The sequence below is a fragment of the Oppia nitens genome, unplaced genomic scaffold (assembly GCF_028296485.1).
Source record: "Oppia nitens isolate AA-2021 unplaced genomic scaffold, nextdenovo-longstitch-racon4-pilon3 scaffold29_pilon_pilon_pilon, whole genome shotgun sequence".
NCBI classification, from domain to species: Eukaryota; Metazoa; Arthropoda; class Arachnida; order Sarcoptiformes; family Oppiidae; genus Oppia; species Oppia nitens.
The window spans coordinates 690,269-704,497 of NW_026533209.1; the positions used below are offsets into that span (position 1 = coordinate 690,269).

The 14,229-nt window shown below is 28.5% G+C and overlaps 3 protein-coding genes across 3 annotated transcripts; 2 read left to right on the plus strand and 1 right to left on the minus strand.

Moving 5' to 3' along the window:
- The first annotated feature begins 1,137 nt into the window (after positions 1 to 1,137).
- LOC128954726 (zinc finger protein 143-like) lies at positions 1,138 to 2,865 on the plus strand. Its single transcript, XM_054300323.1, has 5 exons — positions 1,138 to 1,990; positions 2,083 to 2,163; positions 2,237 to 2,399; positions 2,492 to 2,588; positions 2,688 to 2,865. Exons 1-5 carry the CDS (start codon positions 1,280 to 1,282, stop codon positions 2,863 to 2,865), a joined length of 1,230 nt encoding a protein of 409 aa, XP_054156298.1. The 5' UTR covers positions 1,138 to 1,279.
- A 610-nt stretch (positions 2,866 to 3,475) lies between these two features.
- Positions 3,476 to 4,865, minus strand: LOC128954849 (deoxynucleoside kinase-like). The gene is made up of 2 exons (XM_054300451.1): positions 4,806 to 4,865; positions 3,476 to 4,502 (listed from the first exon to the last, which is right to left on the minus strand). Exon 2 carries the CDS (start codon positions 4,303 to 4,305, stop codon positions 3,526 to 3,528), a length of 780 nt encoding a protein of 259 aa, XP_054156426.1. The 5' UTR covers positions 4,306 to 4,502; positions 4,806 to 4,865; the 3' UTR covers positions 3,476 to 3,525.
- A 1,631-nt stretch (positions 4,866 to 6,496) lies between these two features.
- On the plus strand, positions 6,497 to 8,454 carry LOC128954858 (mesoderm-specific transcript protein-like). Its single transcript, XM_054300460.1, is given in 6 exon segments — positions 6,497 to 6,662; positions 6,793 to 6,953; positions 7,039 to 7,175; positions 7,733 to 7,823; positions 7,897 to 8,274; positions 8,276 to 8,454. Coding segments are annotated over 6 exon segments (1,011 nt in total). The 3' UTR covers positions 8,354 to 8,454.
- Positions 8,455 to 14,229: the final 5,775 nt, after the last annotated feature.

The window sequence follows — 14,229 nt, forward strand, 5'->3', positions numbered from 1 at the left end:
AWATAGCAGTGATTGTGGATCAACACAATCACTGGATAGTAGTATTCAACAGAAAATAATTATATAAKTTTTATGTATATATATATATATAGTAATCAATTGAATTATAATTTAAATAATTACTAATTTGGTAGACAATCGACTRCAGTAATGATAGAWAACATTAAACCAATGATRACATTCATATCTATTAGGGTTTGTTTGCGTTTGACTGTGTATTCAAATAAATMACAATTTATAGTAAATTGTATTTTATATATTGTATTATATATACAACATTTTTCAATAATTCAAATTGTTTTAAACTAAACTGAATTGAATTGTATTTATTAAACAGATTTTTTTATCTCGTTTTTTTAAAAAATAAATAATATTTCATTTATTCATATTTGTATTTCACGTGAAATATTATGAAAGTATATATAAAAAAGTATTGTTATAATAGTTGAACGAAATTTATAAAACATTTATAAAATCCTATTTATAAAAAAATCACATAGTTTTGTGTTTTTTAGGTGAAATATCAGTAGTTTAGTGTTAACTGTTGAGTGATATATATTTTAAAATTAAATTAATATTATTTTAAAATCCTTTAACATTTTTGTTAAATAATTTTTAACTGATAAGACTGTTTATTATACAATATTTTGTTGTTAAAACATTAATATTGAATTAATTTATTTTTAAAAAAATTATATCTAATAGWATYGTATAATATAAAATTTAAATGTAATATAAACTTTACATCTTAAATTTTAAAAAAACTAATAAAATTGGTCCATAAAAATATTAAATATTGAAATACTAATTAATAAAATTTTTTGACAAATTTTCATTGAAGTTAATTATTGTTTGATTTTGTTTGTTTGTTGACTTTATAATTGATRTTATCCTAAAAAATAACATTTTATAAATTTTTATAATATAATACTTTTAAATACTGTACTATAATAACGTTATTTATAACTTTATATACCGTATATTTCAATGCAATACTCACACATCAATAATAATAATAATAATAATACATATGTAGTACTGAAATGTCAATTAAAAACAAAAACAAATTATTACTGTTTTGTTTGTTTGCATAGAAAACATTGTTTTTTTTTTTTACAAAAAAAAAAATAAATTTAATGTTTGTTTATATATGACATCACTTTTGCGGCCAAAACASTGTACATACGGTAACTCATAAACAACTGGTGACCACCAAAACCATCCGCTCTGCTGGCCATGGAGTTGATGTTCAGCAAYGACAACGAAAACAACAACACCAATGCCATCATCACCAATGAATCAACATCATCAACAGCTGATCCATGAAAATCAGTCCATCAAAGAKCTGTTGACCCGTTACGAGCTTAAGATCAGRCATCTGGAGGCCATCAAAGACAGGGCGACTGTTGTCTTAAGRCAATGTGTCTGCGAGGCCAACAACGGCGGCCCGCGTGACCAATTGGGCGAACTGATAGACACGTATGTCGCCGCCGCCGCCGCTGATGATGATGAATGGCCACAACTAGTAACGACATCCGATGAGACGGCGGCCGACGTAGTGGACGTAAAGTTAGTGTCAATCGATGACCAGATAGTGGTCGCAGACGGTAATGGTGATAGTGGTTGTAATAGTGGCCATCGTCAACACATACAGTCGCCGGCAAATGTGTCCAAAAGACGCCGCAAATGTAAAGTATTAAACAATARTCARACAGAAGAAGATGGCAAAAGCTGGTCGTGCGAGTGGTTGGGCTGTCATTACAGGTGYGATAGCAAACATAAACTGTCGGCTCATCACAGGTTTCATCACAACAACAACAACAACAACAAGAAGACCACCAGTGGCTCAAAAGCCAGTGACGAGTCAACAGTGGCCGCCGTTGTTGCCGATAATCGTAAGCGTCGGTCRTCGAAACGGGTCTGGGATTGTATGCGTTACCGATGCAATTGGCCGGGCTGTGAACGGGCGTTTCCCACCAATAATAAGTTGGTATGTCATATACGACATACAAACTATTRGGCAATATTAGTGCCATAAATTGATTGTCATTTTTATTGTCTTCCCTCTCCYGTGACTACCAGTCGACACATCTGCGCGTTCACACCGGTGAGAGGCCGTACGTTTGCCAGTGGCCCGACTGTCATAAAAGTTTTCACATAAAGGTATTGATTGATCGATTGATTCAATGATTTKAATTTATATGTATTTTTTTTTGTTTATAAAAATATAAAAAAGGGTTCACTAAAACTWCACACAAATCTTCATCTAAATCTCAAGTCGTTTCACTGTCATTATGACGATTGCGATGATTCGTTTACTCGAGTGGAACAACTGGACAAACATGTCTACGAAGTGCACACCGGTATTATGCCGTACCTGTGCCAGTGGCCCGGCTGTGGTATARTTAATAATCAATAAATCATTGATATAAACACTTATATATAAATCAATATACARTATAATTTGAATGYTTATTATACTATTGTTTAGGCTATCAGACGTGTTATAGACAGAGATTGCATTTACATAAACGCAAACATACCGGTGAAAAGCCATACCGGTGCGAATGGGATGGTTGTGAGTCTAGGTATATATATATATGGTATTTATGTGTGTCTGTATGTAATCCTAAATAACATAATTTGTCAATTTGTTTTTTGATGACCATTCATACACCGCTGTCCAGCTTTACCGAAGCCCATCATTTGAAGGCACACGAACGTAAACATACGGGCGAACGGCCCTACGGGTGCGAGTGGCCGGGCTGTGAACGGCGCTACAAGAATCGGCAGGCAATGAGATTTCATATGGAAAGAGTACACAACAAACTGGAATCGCTGATCCAGGAGGACATCGATGACTGATATATGTTCCCTTCCCTTATGTATAGATAATGAATGATTTTAATATACATTATTATTTAAACATAAAAAATTGTTTGGATTTTATTGTATTGTAWATATATATAATAATAATAATTTTTTAAAATTAAAAAAATTGTGACTTTTTTATTATTATAAAAAGTTTTACCGGTAAATGTGTGATTGTTTTTGTTTTATTGACTATTAACTGATATTTCAATTTATTTATTTCGATTAAATTTCAGTAATTAAATTATTAATKAAATTATTGTAATTTTTTGTTTGCAATTAAACAAAATCTGTTATTTAATAAAATACAGATTTCTAGTTTTAAAAAAATATACAGTATAATACTGGTAATTAAAATGTTTAAAAAAAATAAATCAATCAATAATTATAATAAAAAAAAAGTTTTCATACAATAAACAATCAGTTAATATAAAAATATTAATAATTCATCGACAATACTGATTGTATTGTTATTTCATAATTAGTTTTATATAACTATTTTTTTGAAATACAAAAAAATGGATGTTTCACATGAATGTGTAGTGAAATAAAAGAAAAAATTGTTTTTKAAAAAAAACAGTTACTTCAGAGCTGATCTCATAATAATAATAATAATAATAATAATAATGACTAATAAATATCGTATTGATTTGATTACACACATTGGGAACCGGTTTCCGGTTCGCTTCTAAAGACAGTGCCATTGATAATGTCGGCCGAATGGCTATCATATAGCTTCTTGACCACATCCAACTGTTGATTGGCATCGATGGTGATCACCGGTGCCGGTACGGCAAACTTGTTATCGCTAAGTTGTCCGGCGCCCAGCCATTGTTCGTGTAGGTCATGCAAGTCGCGCAAGTAATCAATGGTCAGYCCCTTCTCTTCGACCCGATTTCGCTTACGAATGCGCTCGAAGGCCACCTCCGGGTCGGTCTTCAAATAGATAATGAGATCAACGCCAACTCGTTCTTCGTTTTTGACCAGATATTGAAACCATTCGTCAATAATAGCGTACTCTTCCGGACGCATACATTGGCGTCGATAGAGATTTTCGACAAAACAATAACGAGCCGAATATAGCGACCGTTCCATTAGTTTGATGGTCACTTCGGGCCGAGTGGGCAGTGYCTGGTGTACGGCCAACATCGACAACTGTACGTACGATTGAAATGGAAAACACCAGCGATTGATGTCTTCGTGAAGCAACTGAAACAAATTGATACCACGTATGTCACGCCACTGRTTGATCGGTTCGGCAAACGCTTCSACGTGTCGTACAGTCTGGGCATTGAACTCCTGAAGATGTCGCAGGAATGTTGTCTTTCCCGAACCGATGTTACCTTCGATGGCAATTGTTGTATAGTTGGCGGCCGACGGCTTTGATGGTAATGATGCGTCAGCGGTGGCGGCAACGGTAATCAAGCGAGACATTGTTGTTGTTGTCGATGATAATGATAAATCTAATGTATGCTTTCTGTGTGGATCAACTGCTAGTGATGTCCTGGCAATCGTATGACTGTTTCGGCGTTGAATAAGTTGTTGACAATAGGTTTCTCGTCTTACGTTGTTGTTGTTGTTGTCCGCGAAGGACTTTACCGCCGACGATGACAATCGGCGACCGGCTATGGCTGACAACAAAACTATCAATTAATGTCTTAAACATGACTTTAATTTAAAYAAATGCTATGAAATAATTTCAAATGACTGATGCAATCAATCAATGATTGACATAAAATAAGGCATTTATTATACATGTATTTGTTTGCCATATATTTAGCGCTAATTTTTTTGTTGTMATAMAATAACATAACAACACATTAGATAAACGTTTTTGTATTTCAATGCAATATTAATGCATTGCATATAATAGTAATAAATATATTGTTGTTGTCTTCAAATACATGTATAATACAAATCATTCAAATACTTACAGTGATTGCCAATAGAGAGAGTTTGTAATATCAATAAAAAGTTTTTAAAAAAACAAATGTTTTGATAAAACAATAAAAACTTAATGTTTGTTTGATTTAATTTAATTAAAATATGTTTTTTTTTAAAAATGATTTTTTTTCACACTTTAGTGGTCCCTGTTTTGCGCGCACTGTTAGCTAAACACACACACAGACAACACACATACACAACAATAACCTATTGATAAAAAAAATCAATCAATAAAAAACTTATATACAGTTTAAGCGCCAAAAAATTTTGTTAAGAAACATATATATATATTATTACAGTATTATACCATACATTACATGCAATTTAATATTATTATTATCGTTGATAATCTAAAAACTTATTATTGGTTTATAGTCTTMAAATAGGRCGACACCAGMGACACTACCGGTCSATRATGTAGTAGTGTATGTCCACCAAAAAAAAATCTATACCTACTATACATRACTAACCGATTAAATTATACAAACAMAACAAAAAWTGATCAATGACAATTTTTTAAAAAAAATTATGATATGTTATTTTATTTTATATACAATTTTTAGTTAATAGGTTTGAATATTACAAAAATAATCTAGGTGCACAATATAACTATTTTTAAAATTATTTTGTAATTAGCATTAATTATTGAATAGTTTAATTATAGACATTTAGTAATAATAATAAAAATAATAAAAATATTTACAATGTTAATTTATCTAGAATATTAATTATTATTTTATTGACAAAAAACACATTTTTTCAAAAATTGTTTAATTTGTACATGGTAGAGTGTTTTTTAAATACATAAAAATAAATAAAACTACAATTTAACACTGTTTTTTCATTGAAAAAATGTGGTTATTCATGACTACAATAGTATATATATTATAGATGGAGGAACTGTATAAATTTATTTTAAATTATCCAATATTTTGGTTTTGCTTATATTGAGATGATTGTTAATTTGTTGTTGTTGTTGTTGGTGCACATGTATTATCATATTATTATATTTAATTTAAATACTTGTTGTATTTAATATGTATTTCTATGTAGACATTGAAGTAAAAAAATGTGWGTGTAAAATGTAATTTCCAAAAAAAATGTACTTGTTGATTAYATTGTACTTTTAAATTAAATACAATATAATGTYGAAAATAAATTGAACGTGTGCACTGGTAAGATATATATATACAAACAATATATACAAACAAAATTATACTGTATCATAAATTAGCTAGCTCACATTTTGTTATTTATAGAGTTGTTTATTATTATTATTTTTGTTGAATATTTTGTTTGCAATTGTTTTTTAAAAWAAAAAAACTAGTTTCAAAAATAACAAACAAAATTAACTATTAATTAATTAACAATAACAACAACATGTAATTGAAATTAAATTTTTGTTATAATTTTTTTAAAAAATTTCTATGAAATTAATTTAATTTTTTTTAATTTACTAATTTAGTTACGATTTTTTTGTTAACAAACAAMTAGACTAAATAAACTAACAATAATTAACTATTAATTAATAAAYAACAACRATATGTAAATTAAATTAAATTTTTGTTATAATTTTTTTTTTTAAATTTCTATGAAATTAATTTATTTATTTTTTTAAATTTACTAATTTAGTTAACGATTTTTTTGTTAATAAAACAAATAAACTAATCAACAACAAAWAATGGGTCCACTAATGAATCTGTTAAGCGGTAYTATGATATTGTTGGCCATTGGTTTTACAATTTTTGTCAACTATCCCGAACCGCCACTAAGTCCACTACTATATCAATGGCAAACAAATGGTGGCCATTACTTACAGTTTCGCGGTTATCAAGTGTTTTATAAAGGTTTTTATTAATTAAAACAATTGTCTAATCGTTTATCCAGAAAAAATCAATCAAAAATCAATGGATAAATGAACGAATCAATGAATTTTTAATTTCACAACTAATTTGATAATTTTTTTTAAAAATTTAGATGAAACCCAACCCACGGCTGCCAACGATGTGGTAGTACTATGTCTTCATGGATTTCCGACATCCAGTTTCGATTGGTACAAGACTTGGCCAGATCTCAAACGTAATGTCCGGCGACTGATTGCACCCGACTTTCTGGGCTTTGGGTTCAGTGATAAACCGGTAATTTTTTATTAAAATAATTTGTTTGATAGKACATAACAAACAGATATTTATTTATTTTTTWWAATTTTTAATTTATATCAAGCGATTCCAYAAATATTCAATCGCTGAACAATCGGATCTAATCGTTGAACTTATAGCTCACCTGAACATCAAAAGTGTCCACATTTTGGCTCACGATTACGGCGATACTGTYACACAGGAACTGATGGCCAGACACCTGTTTGTATAACTTTTTTTTTATATATATATACAGTATATACACCATTGGACAAAACAATCTGTGTGTAAAAGTTTTTTTTAATAGACCTAATATCTTAAAAACTATTGAAAACTAATCATTTTTTTGATACAGTTAAGTCGGATACATTGGTAGAGTATAAATATAATCAAGATTTCATACAATTAATATTAATTTTTAAAAAAAAAATAGTTATTTAAATATTATAATAATATAAGTGAAAAATTTTGTTTGTGTTTTACATTAAGGGTTGCATCCATACATTTTGTTATTGTTTAATTATTTTTTTTTAAAATTACTTATTATTATTTTTGAACAATTTTAGTAATTTTATATAAACTAGATTATATATAMTRTATTCTACCTTTACCATAAATTGTATCAAAATTGGCCAAGTAGTTTTTTTTAAGATATTCAAGTTCAAACTTTTCATAAATTGTTTTGTCTATCATTGTATATATATATATATATCTTAARRCAGATATCAGTTAACCATTTGTTATTTAATTTAATATTTATATATATATATAWAAAATAGTGAAAACAAACTCAACTTCAACATCGAGAGCGTCTGTCTTCTAAACGGCGGTATATTCCCGACCCTTCATAAGGCGCGGATCAGTCAAAAGGTGATTATTATTTAAAAATTATATATTTTTTTGATAATTATTTTGGATTTAAAACTAATATAAAACATCACAGATCTTGCKKATGCCAATAGTGGGCACTGTTATTTCAAAATTGCTCAATTACTATACGTTTAAGCTGGCCCTAAGCGAAGTGTTCGGACCGAATACGCAGCCATCGRTGGCCGAGTWTCACGACCTGTGGAAACTCTGCCGACAACAGGACGGCTACCGTGTATTCGGTGATCTACTGTCCTATATTGACGAACGTCTCGAACACGAAGAYCGATGGGTCGGTGCGCTCCGTTCGCAGCGACTGAAGTTACACTTTATATACGGACCCAATGATCCAGTAAATCCGGTACCGTTTGCCCAGACCTATATGAAGATCATACCCRATGCCAGCATCGAYATCWTGGASAACGATATTAGTCATTATCCGCAATTAGAGTCATCCGAAACAGATGATCGGGTCGTATCTGAATTGGCTGAAACGCCACTCATTTATCCAGCAATTGGTTTTTAATACCTAAGCGCAGCTTCTCATCGCTCCTCCTATTCCTACTCCTCCTCCCCATCTCTCGAGATGAATCACTGTTGAATAGTTGAAAATAGTTGRATAGCATTTGGCAMACACGGATGTGTTGTTATYTTTTTATAATTGAWTCAATTTTTTYTAATTGAATACATACTGTAATCTTGTAATTCATAATCTTACAAATAAATCAATTGATTTATTTTATTTWTTTTTAGRTTAATAATAATTAATCTCTATTTAGTTCAGTAAATTTATACTGTTAATAATTGTGATGATAGYTATATATATAATATATATCTAATAGTCTATTTTTATATTGTTATACAACAAATTTTTCTTTAATAATGTATACCTTTAGTTTATACAATAATATTTACATTATTTATATTTACAGTTACACTAMCAGTATATATATATATATATTTAAAAAAGACAATCAATTACCGATTATCGGTAATTTATAAAATTATAATTAGAAATTATATTTACACTTAAATATTTTCGATACTAACTTTGTTTACAATTTAATAAATATCTTATTATTATTATTATTGTTATAGTAGTTGTATTATGAGCTTAACATAATGTTTAAACATTTTTTTTAAATACATTTATTTCTACAATTATTGTAATTATTAGTTTAATTAATATTTGATTAAATTTAATATACAAAAAAATAACTTTAAATATTTGTATATACAGTAATAATAATAATTTTCTAATACTTTATTTACAATTGTTTTTTTACAAATATATAATATTTATCGAATCTATAGTTTTCTATAGCAATAATTTTTGTCTATAAGTAATTGAAATTTTTTTAAAAATGTTAAAATACTATGTATAATATATAATATATTWAATTTTATATAATAAAATTATTTCTATTATAACTGGTACAWAATTRTGTTCAAGTAGCTGGAACAGTTTAGTTATTATTTCGATTRGTATTTCAATTTTATTAAATAATTTACTTTATATGAAACTGTTCAAGATTAAAGTGCAAATTAATAAAAATATTTAATCATTAATTAATTGTAAAACCAGCGTAATCATAAAAAAATATAAAYAATTATAATTAYTATTTAATGAATCATAAAAATARTTAGTTAAAATAATAWTAATTTTTTMTCATTTGATTACACACTAAAAAATTAATTAAATTAYTTGATTTCATTTATAATTGTGAAATAATTATTACAATAATATTATACTGTAATAATAATAATTATTATTATTATTACATTTCGACCAAATGTCACATATGTAATAATGTTATCATAATTAATAATATTAATAGTTAAGAAAAAAATGTAAAATATTTTTTTAAATGYTAATACTTTAAAAAATATCTAATTATATCATTGTAATCAACAACAAAAATTTTGTATTTTATGATAATTTAATTTCATTAGACGAGTACAAAAATTTTTTTGATGTATTTGATGGTTGAATTTGTATTTATTAATCAGTTATTTACTGTAATTAACATTTTGCTGTGATTATAACAGTTATGTATTATTATTTTTTTTTTGATGATTAGGATAGTCAACCAAATTTAGTGGACAGTATGATTTTATTTTTTTAATTTTTTTTAAGGACAGTGAAAAGTTTATCCATAATTTTTTTTTTGAGGACATTCAGGAATTTTTGTTTATCACTTGTTAAAAAAAATTAGCACTTCATATGATTACACATATAACAGGTAACAGTTAAACTTTAACTTTTTAAAATAAAAATTATTACAATTATAACAATTGATATAAAATTTATCTATTGATTAAATAGTTCATATATATATATATGTTTTTACTCATCAATTACCACTTTTAATAATAATAATAATTATTATTAATTATWATTATTATTATTTATTTACACATTGATARCTAATTAACGCCTTTAAACTACTTGTAGTATTACAATCAATTGTTTTAGATACTATGCTATCAATTAAATTGTCAATTATATTATATAGTGTCAATTGTATAATAATTTTACTTATATAAAAAGTAAAAAAAATTGTTGTAATATTATAATAATAATAATAATACAATAATAATTAACTGTTATATGTAGAGTTGCTAAACGTGTCAGTAGTTAGTTTGTCCTGGATACAMTCAAAATATTGTAATTAAAATAAACTATTTCTTTAAAAAAAATAATTCAATTAAAACATAARGTTCATACGATTTACAAATTTACAAATTTTTAGTAAAAATAGAAGATTTAAAAATTTAATAATAATTTTGTAATATAATAATGATTTTAATGATAATGATCTAGCAAAATTTTTAAATTATTAAATCTATTATTATTCAGGTATTTTTTTAAAAAAAATAGCAACTATTTAAAGTATTTTTATTAAAAAAATACATAAATAAATTYATTTAACAACTCTATAAAGTTATCATTTACTAAACACTATAACAGTAGTAAATTTAGTAGTAGTAGTAGTAATAATAATAATAATAATAATAATAATAATAATAATAATAATAATAATAATAATAATAATAATAGTAGTAGTAGTAATAATAATAGTAGTAGTAGTAGTAGTAGTAGTAATAATAATAATAATAATAATAATAATAATAATAATAGTAGTAGTAATAATAATAATACTAATAGTAGTAGTAGTAGTAGTAGTAGTAGTAGTAGTAGTAGTAGTAATAATAATAATAATAATAATAATAATAATAATAATAATAATAATAATAATAATAAGAGGAGGCACAGTGGTGTAGTGGTTAGTGTGTAGGGCTAGTAGAGTAATGGAGAGTAAGATCGTGAGTTCGAGCCCTGATGTGGAAAGCAATTTTTCTGAGAAAAAAAAAATTGTTTTAACTGTGCTTCCCGTCCCTGCCCAACCAACGCTGTTTAGGACGGCCAACTTAAGTAGTATGGGGAAAGCGGGGTGCTAAGTGAGGACGAGTTTCTGCCCGACCCGGGTATCGGTACTTCGGTATCGGTGCCCACCTGGGGGTACCCGCAAGGGTGCTCCCACCCGGGGGTGCCTGTAAAAAGGTGCCCCCACCCCGAAGGGACGTCCGCAAGGATGTCCCTTCACCCTTCGAGTAGTTACTCGTCCTCACACGCAATGGCCACTTTTGTTTCAAAAAATAAAAATAAAAATCCTATTTCAACAAACACATGTTAGTGGTGAGAAATGGGTGGCAATAGACACATGTTAGTGTTGAGCTTTCTCTAGGGACCGGGACCCCGTAAAAAGGCCACAAAATATATAAATATGATTACACGTAGTCGTAGGAATAACGGGGGGTGTTCGGGAGGTACCCTCTCAAATAAATCCCGCGTTCAGCAGGTAGGCATTGACTGCTGTTCGTTAAGTATGCATCATATCCCACGCAGTGATGTGCTATGCGGGCAAAGCTGTGATGTAATGCGACCGCAGACTAGTCAACAAAATCAGACTAACCTCCAAAATGTTTCAGTTCAAGCTGGTTCTCAGCAACAACTGACCAATTTGGTTGACAAATCGCAAAAGCGCATGAGATGGACACATGAGATGAATACCTTGATAATGCGCGAATACTACAGATCAACTCGACTCGAAACAAATATGACTGATTACAGAAACCAAATATACTTAGCATTCAAACAAAAATATCCAGAACTAAATGTAACGGAACAAAGAATTGCAGACCAACGGCGATTCTTAGCAAAGAATAATAAAATATCCCCGATTGAATTACAAGAAATCAAACAACAAGTGGCACATGAACTATCATTAAATGAAACAACTGAATTAAATACCACAGTAGAAGTAGTGCCAGAAATAGAAGAGACACCTACAACAACAGATAACATAAACAATACAAATGATGAAATAAAAAGAATAACAGCAGAAAATGAACTAAAAACATCTTTAGAACAATATAAAGACTTTGAAATAGAATTCAGACCTAAATTACCAAAAATAAGAAGTGGCATTAAAACAAGATCTACTATAATAACGATAAATGATATACTTAAAGATTACATCGAAGAAAATATGTCGTTGAGCGCAATTAATACAATAACGTATTGTGCAGCAGTAGCAGTATCGAGACTCTTAGGCTACAAAATAGAACACATGTCTACAACAAAACCAAATCAAGAAAATGTAATACCTAAATGGCAAAAGCGAATAGATACACGGATAGAAGGGAAAAGAAAAATAATTGGAAGAATAACGCAAGTGTTAAATGGAATCAAATCAAAAAGACTTAACCAATCATTAAAAGATATATACCGATCATTACAGACAAAACCTGGAAAACCTGAATTTGAATCCATAATCCGAAATTACAACGACACATTAAAACAAACAGTTCAAGCACTATCACAAAGAATTAGAAGATATAAAATACAAAGCGAAAGACGAAAACAAAATACAATGTTCTATAATAACGAAAAAATGTTCTATAGAAATCAAAATAAAATAAATTCAAGCAATAATAACAATACACCACAAATAGATGAAATAGAAAACTACTGGAAAGAAATCTGGAGTAACCCAAAGGAATATAAAGAATCTAATTGGATAAATGATATTGAAGATGAAAATAAAGAAATACCACATATGACTTCAGTAAATATAATTAAAGATGACTTAACCGAAGCCCTCAATAAATCCCACAATTGGAAAAGCCCAGGACAAGACAAAATACAAAACTTCTGGTATAAACACTTTACAACAGTTCATCAACCAATGGCAATAGCAATGAATAAAATAATACAAACAGGACAAACCGATGACTTCCTCACTTCCGGAATAACATATCTACTCCCAAAAACAGAAAATACATCAGATCCCAGCAAATATAGACCAATCACTTGCCTAACAACAATGTATAAAATCCTAACATCCATAATATCAACAAAAATATATAATCATTTAAGTAACAACAACATAATAGCTGAAGAACAAAAAGGCTGTATAAAACACTCAATGGGTTGTAAAGAGCAATTAACAATAGACAATATCATAACAATAAGAGCTCGTCAAAAACATAGAAATCTTGAAATGGCATACATAGACTATAAGAAAGCATTCGATTCAGTCCCTCATAAATGGTTATTAAGAGTGTTAAAACTATATAAAATTGACAACACACTGATAAACACATTAGAAAATATGATGAAAAAATGGAATACTAAATTGTGTGTCAATACAAATAATGGAACAAAAATAAGTACAGAAATCAAAATAAATAGAGGAATATTTCAAGGAGATTCACTCAGTCCTCTGTGGTTCTGCTTAGCTATAAACCCACTGTCATCACTACTTAAAAAGCTAAAAGGCGTAAATCTAAAATCAAGTGATACAAAATATAATCTAACACATCTACTATATATGGACGACTTAAAACTATACGCCGAAAAAGAATCTGATTTAAATGCAATGCTAAAAACAACAGAAACTTTCTCCAATGATATAAATATGGAATTCGGATTAGATAAATGTGCTATAATGAAACTGAAAAGAGGAGTCTATTCTGAAAGAAATCAATACGAAACTGAAAACGGATATATAAAGGCACTAGAAAATGGAGATATATATAAGTATTTAGGAATTAAGCAAATGCATAAATCTAAAATGACAGAAGTTAAAGAAGAAATAAAGAAAACATTAAACCAAAGAATAATAAAAATACTAAAATCTCAACTAAACTCAAACAACAAATTCAAAGCCATAAACACTTGGGCTATACCTGTACTGACATACTCGTTCGGAATAATAAAATGGAGTAAAACAGAACTTGAGACCATTGAAAGACATATAAGGCGACAACTTACAATGTTTGGACTACACCACCCTAGAAGTTCTGTAGCACGACTGTGTGTTAGTAGAAAGCATGGGGGTAG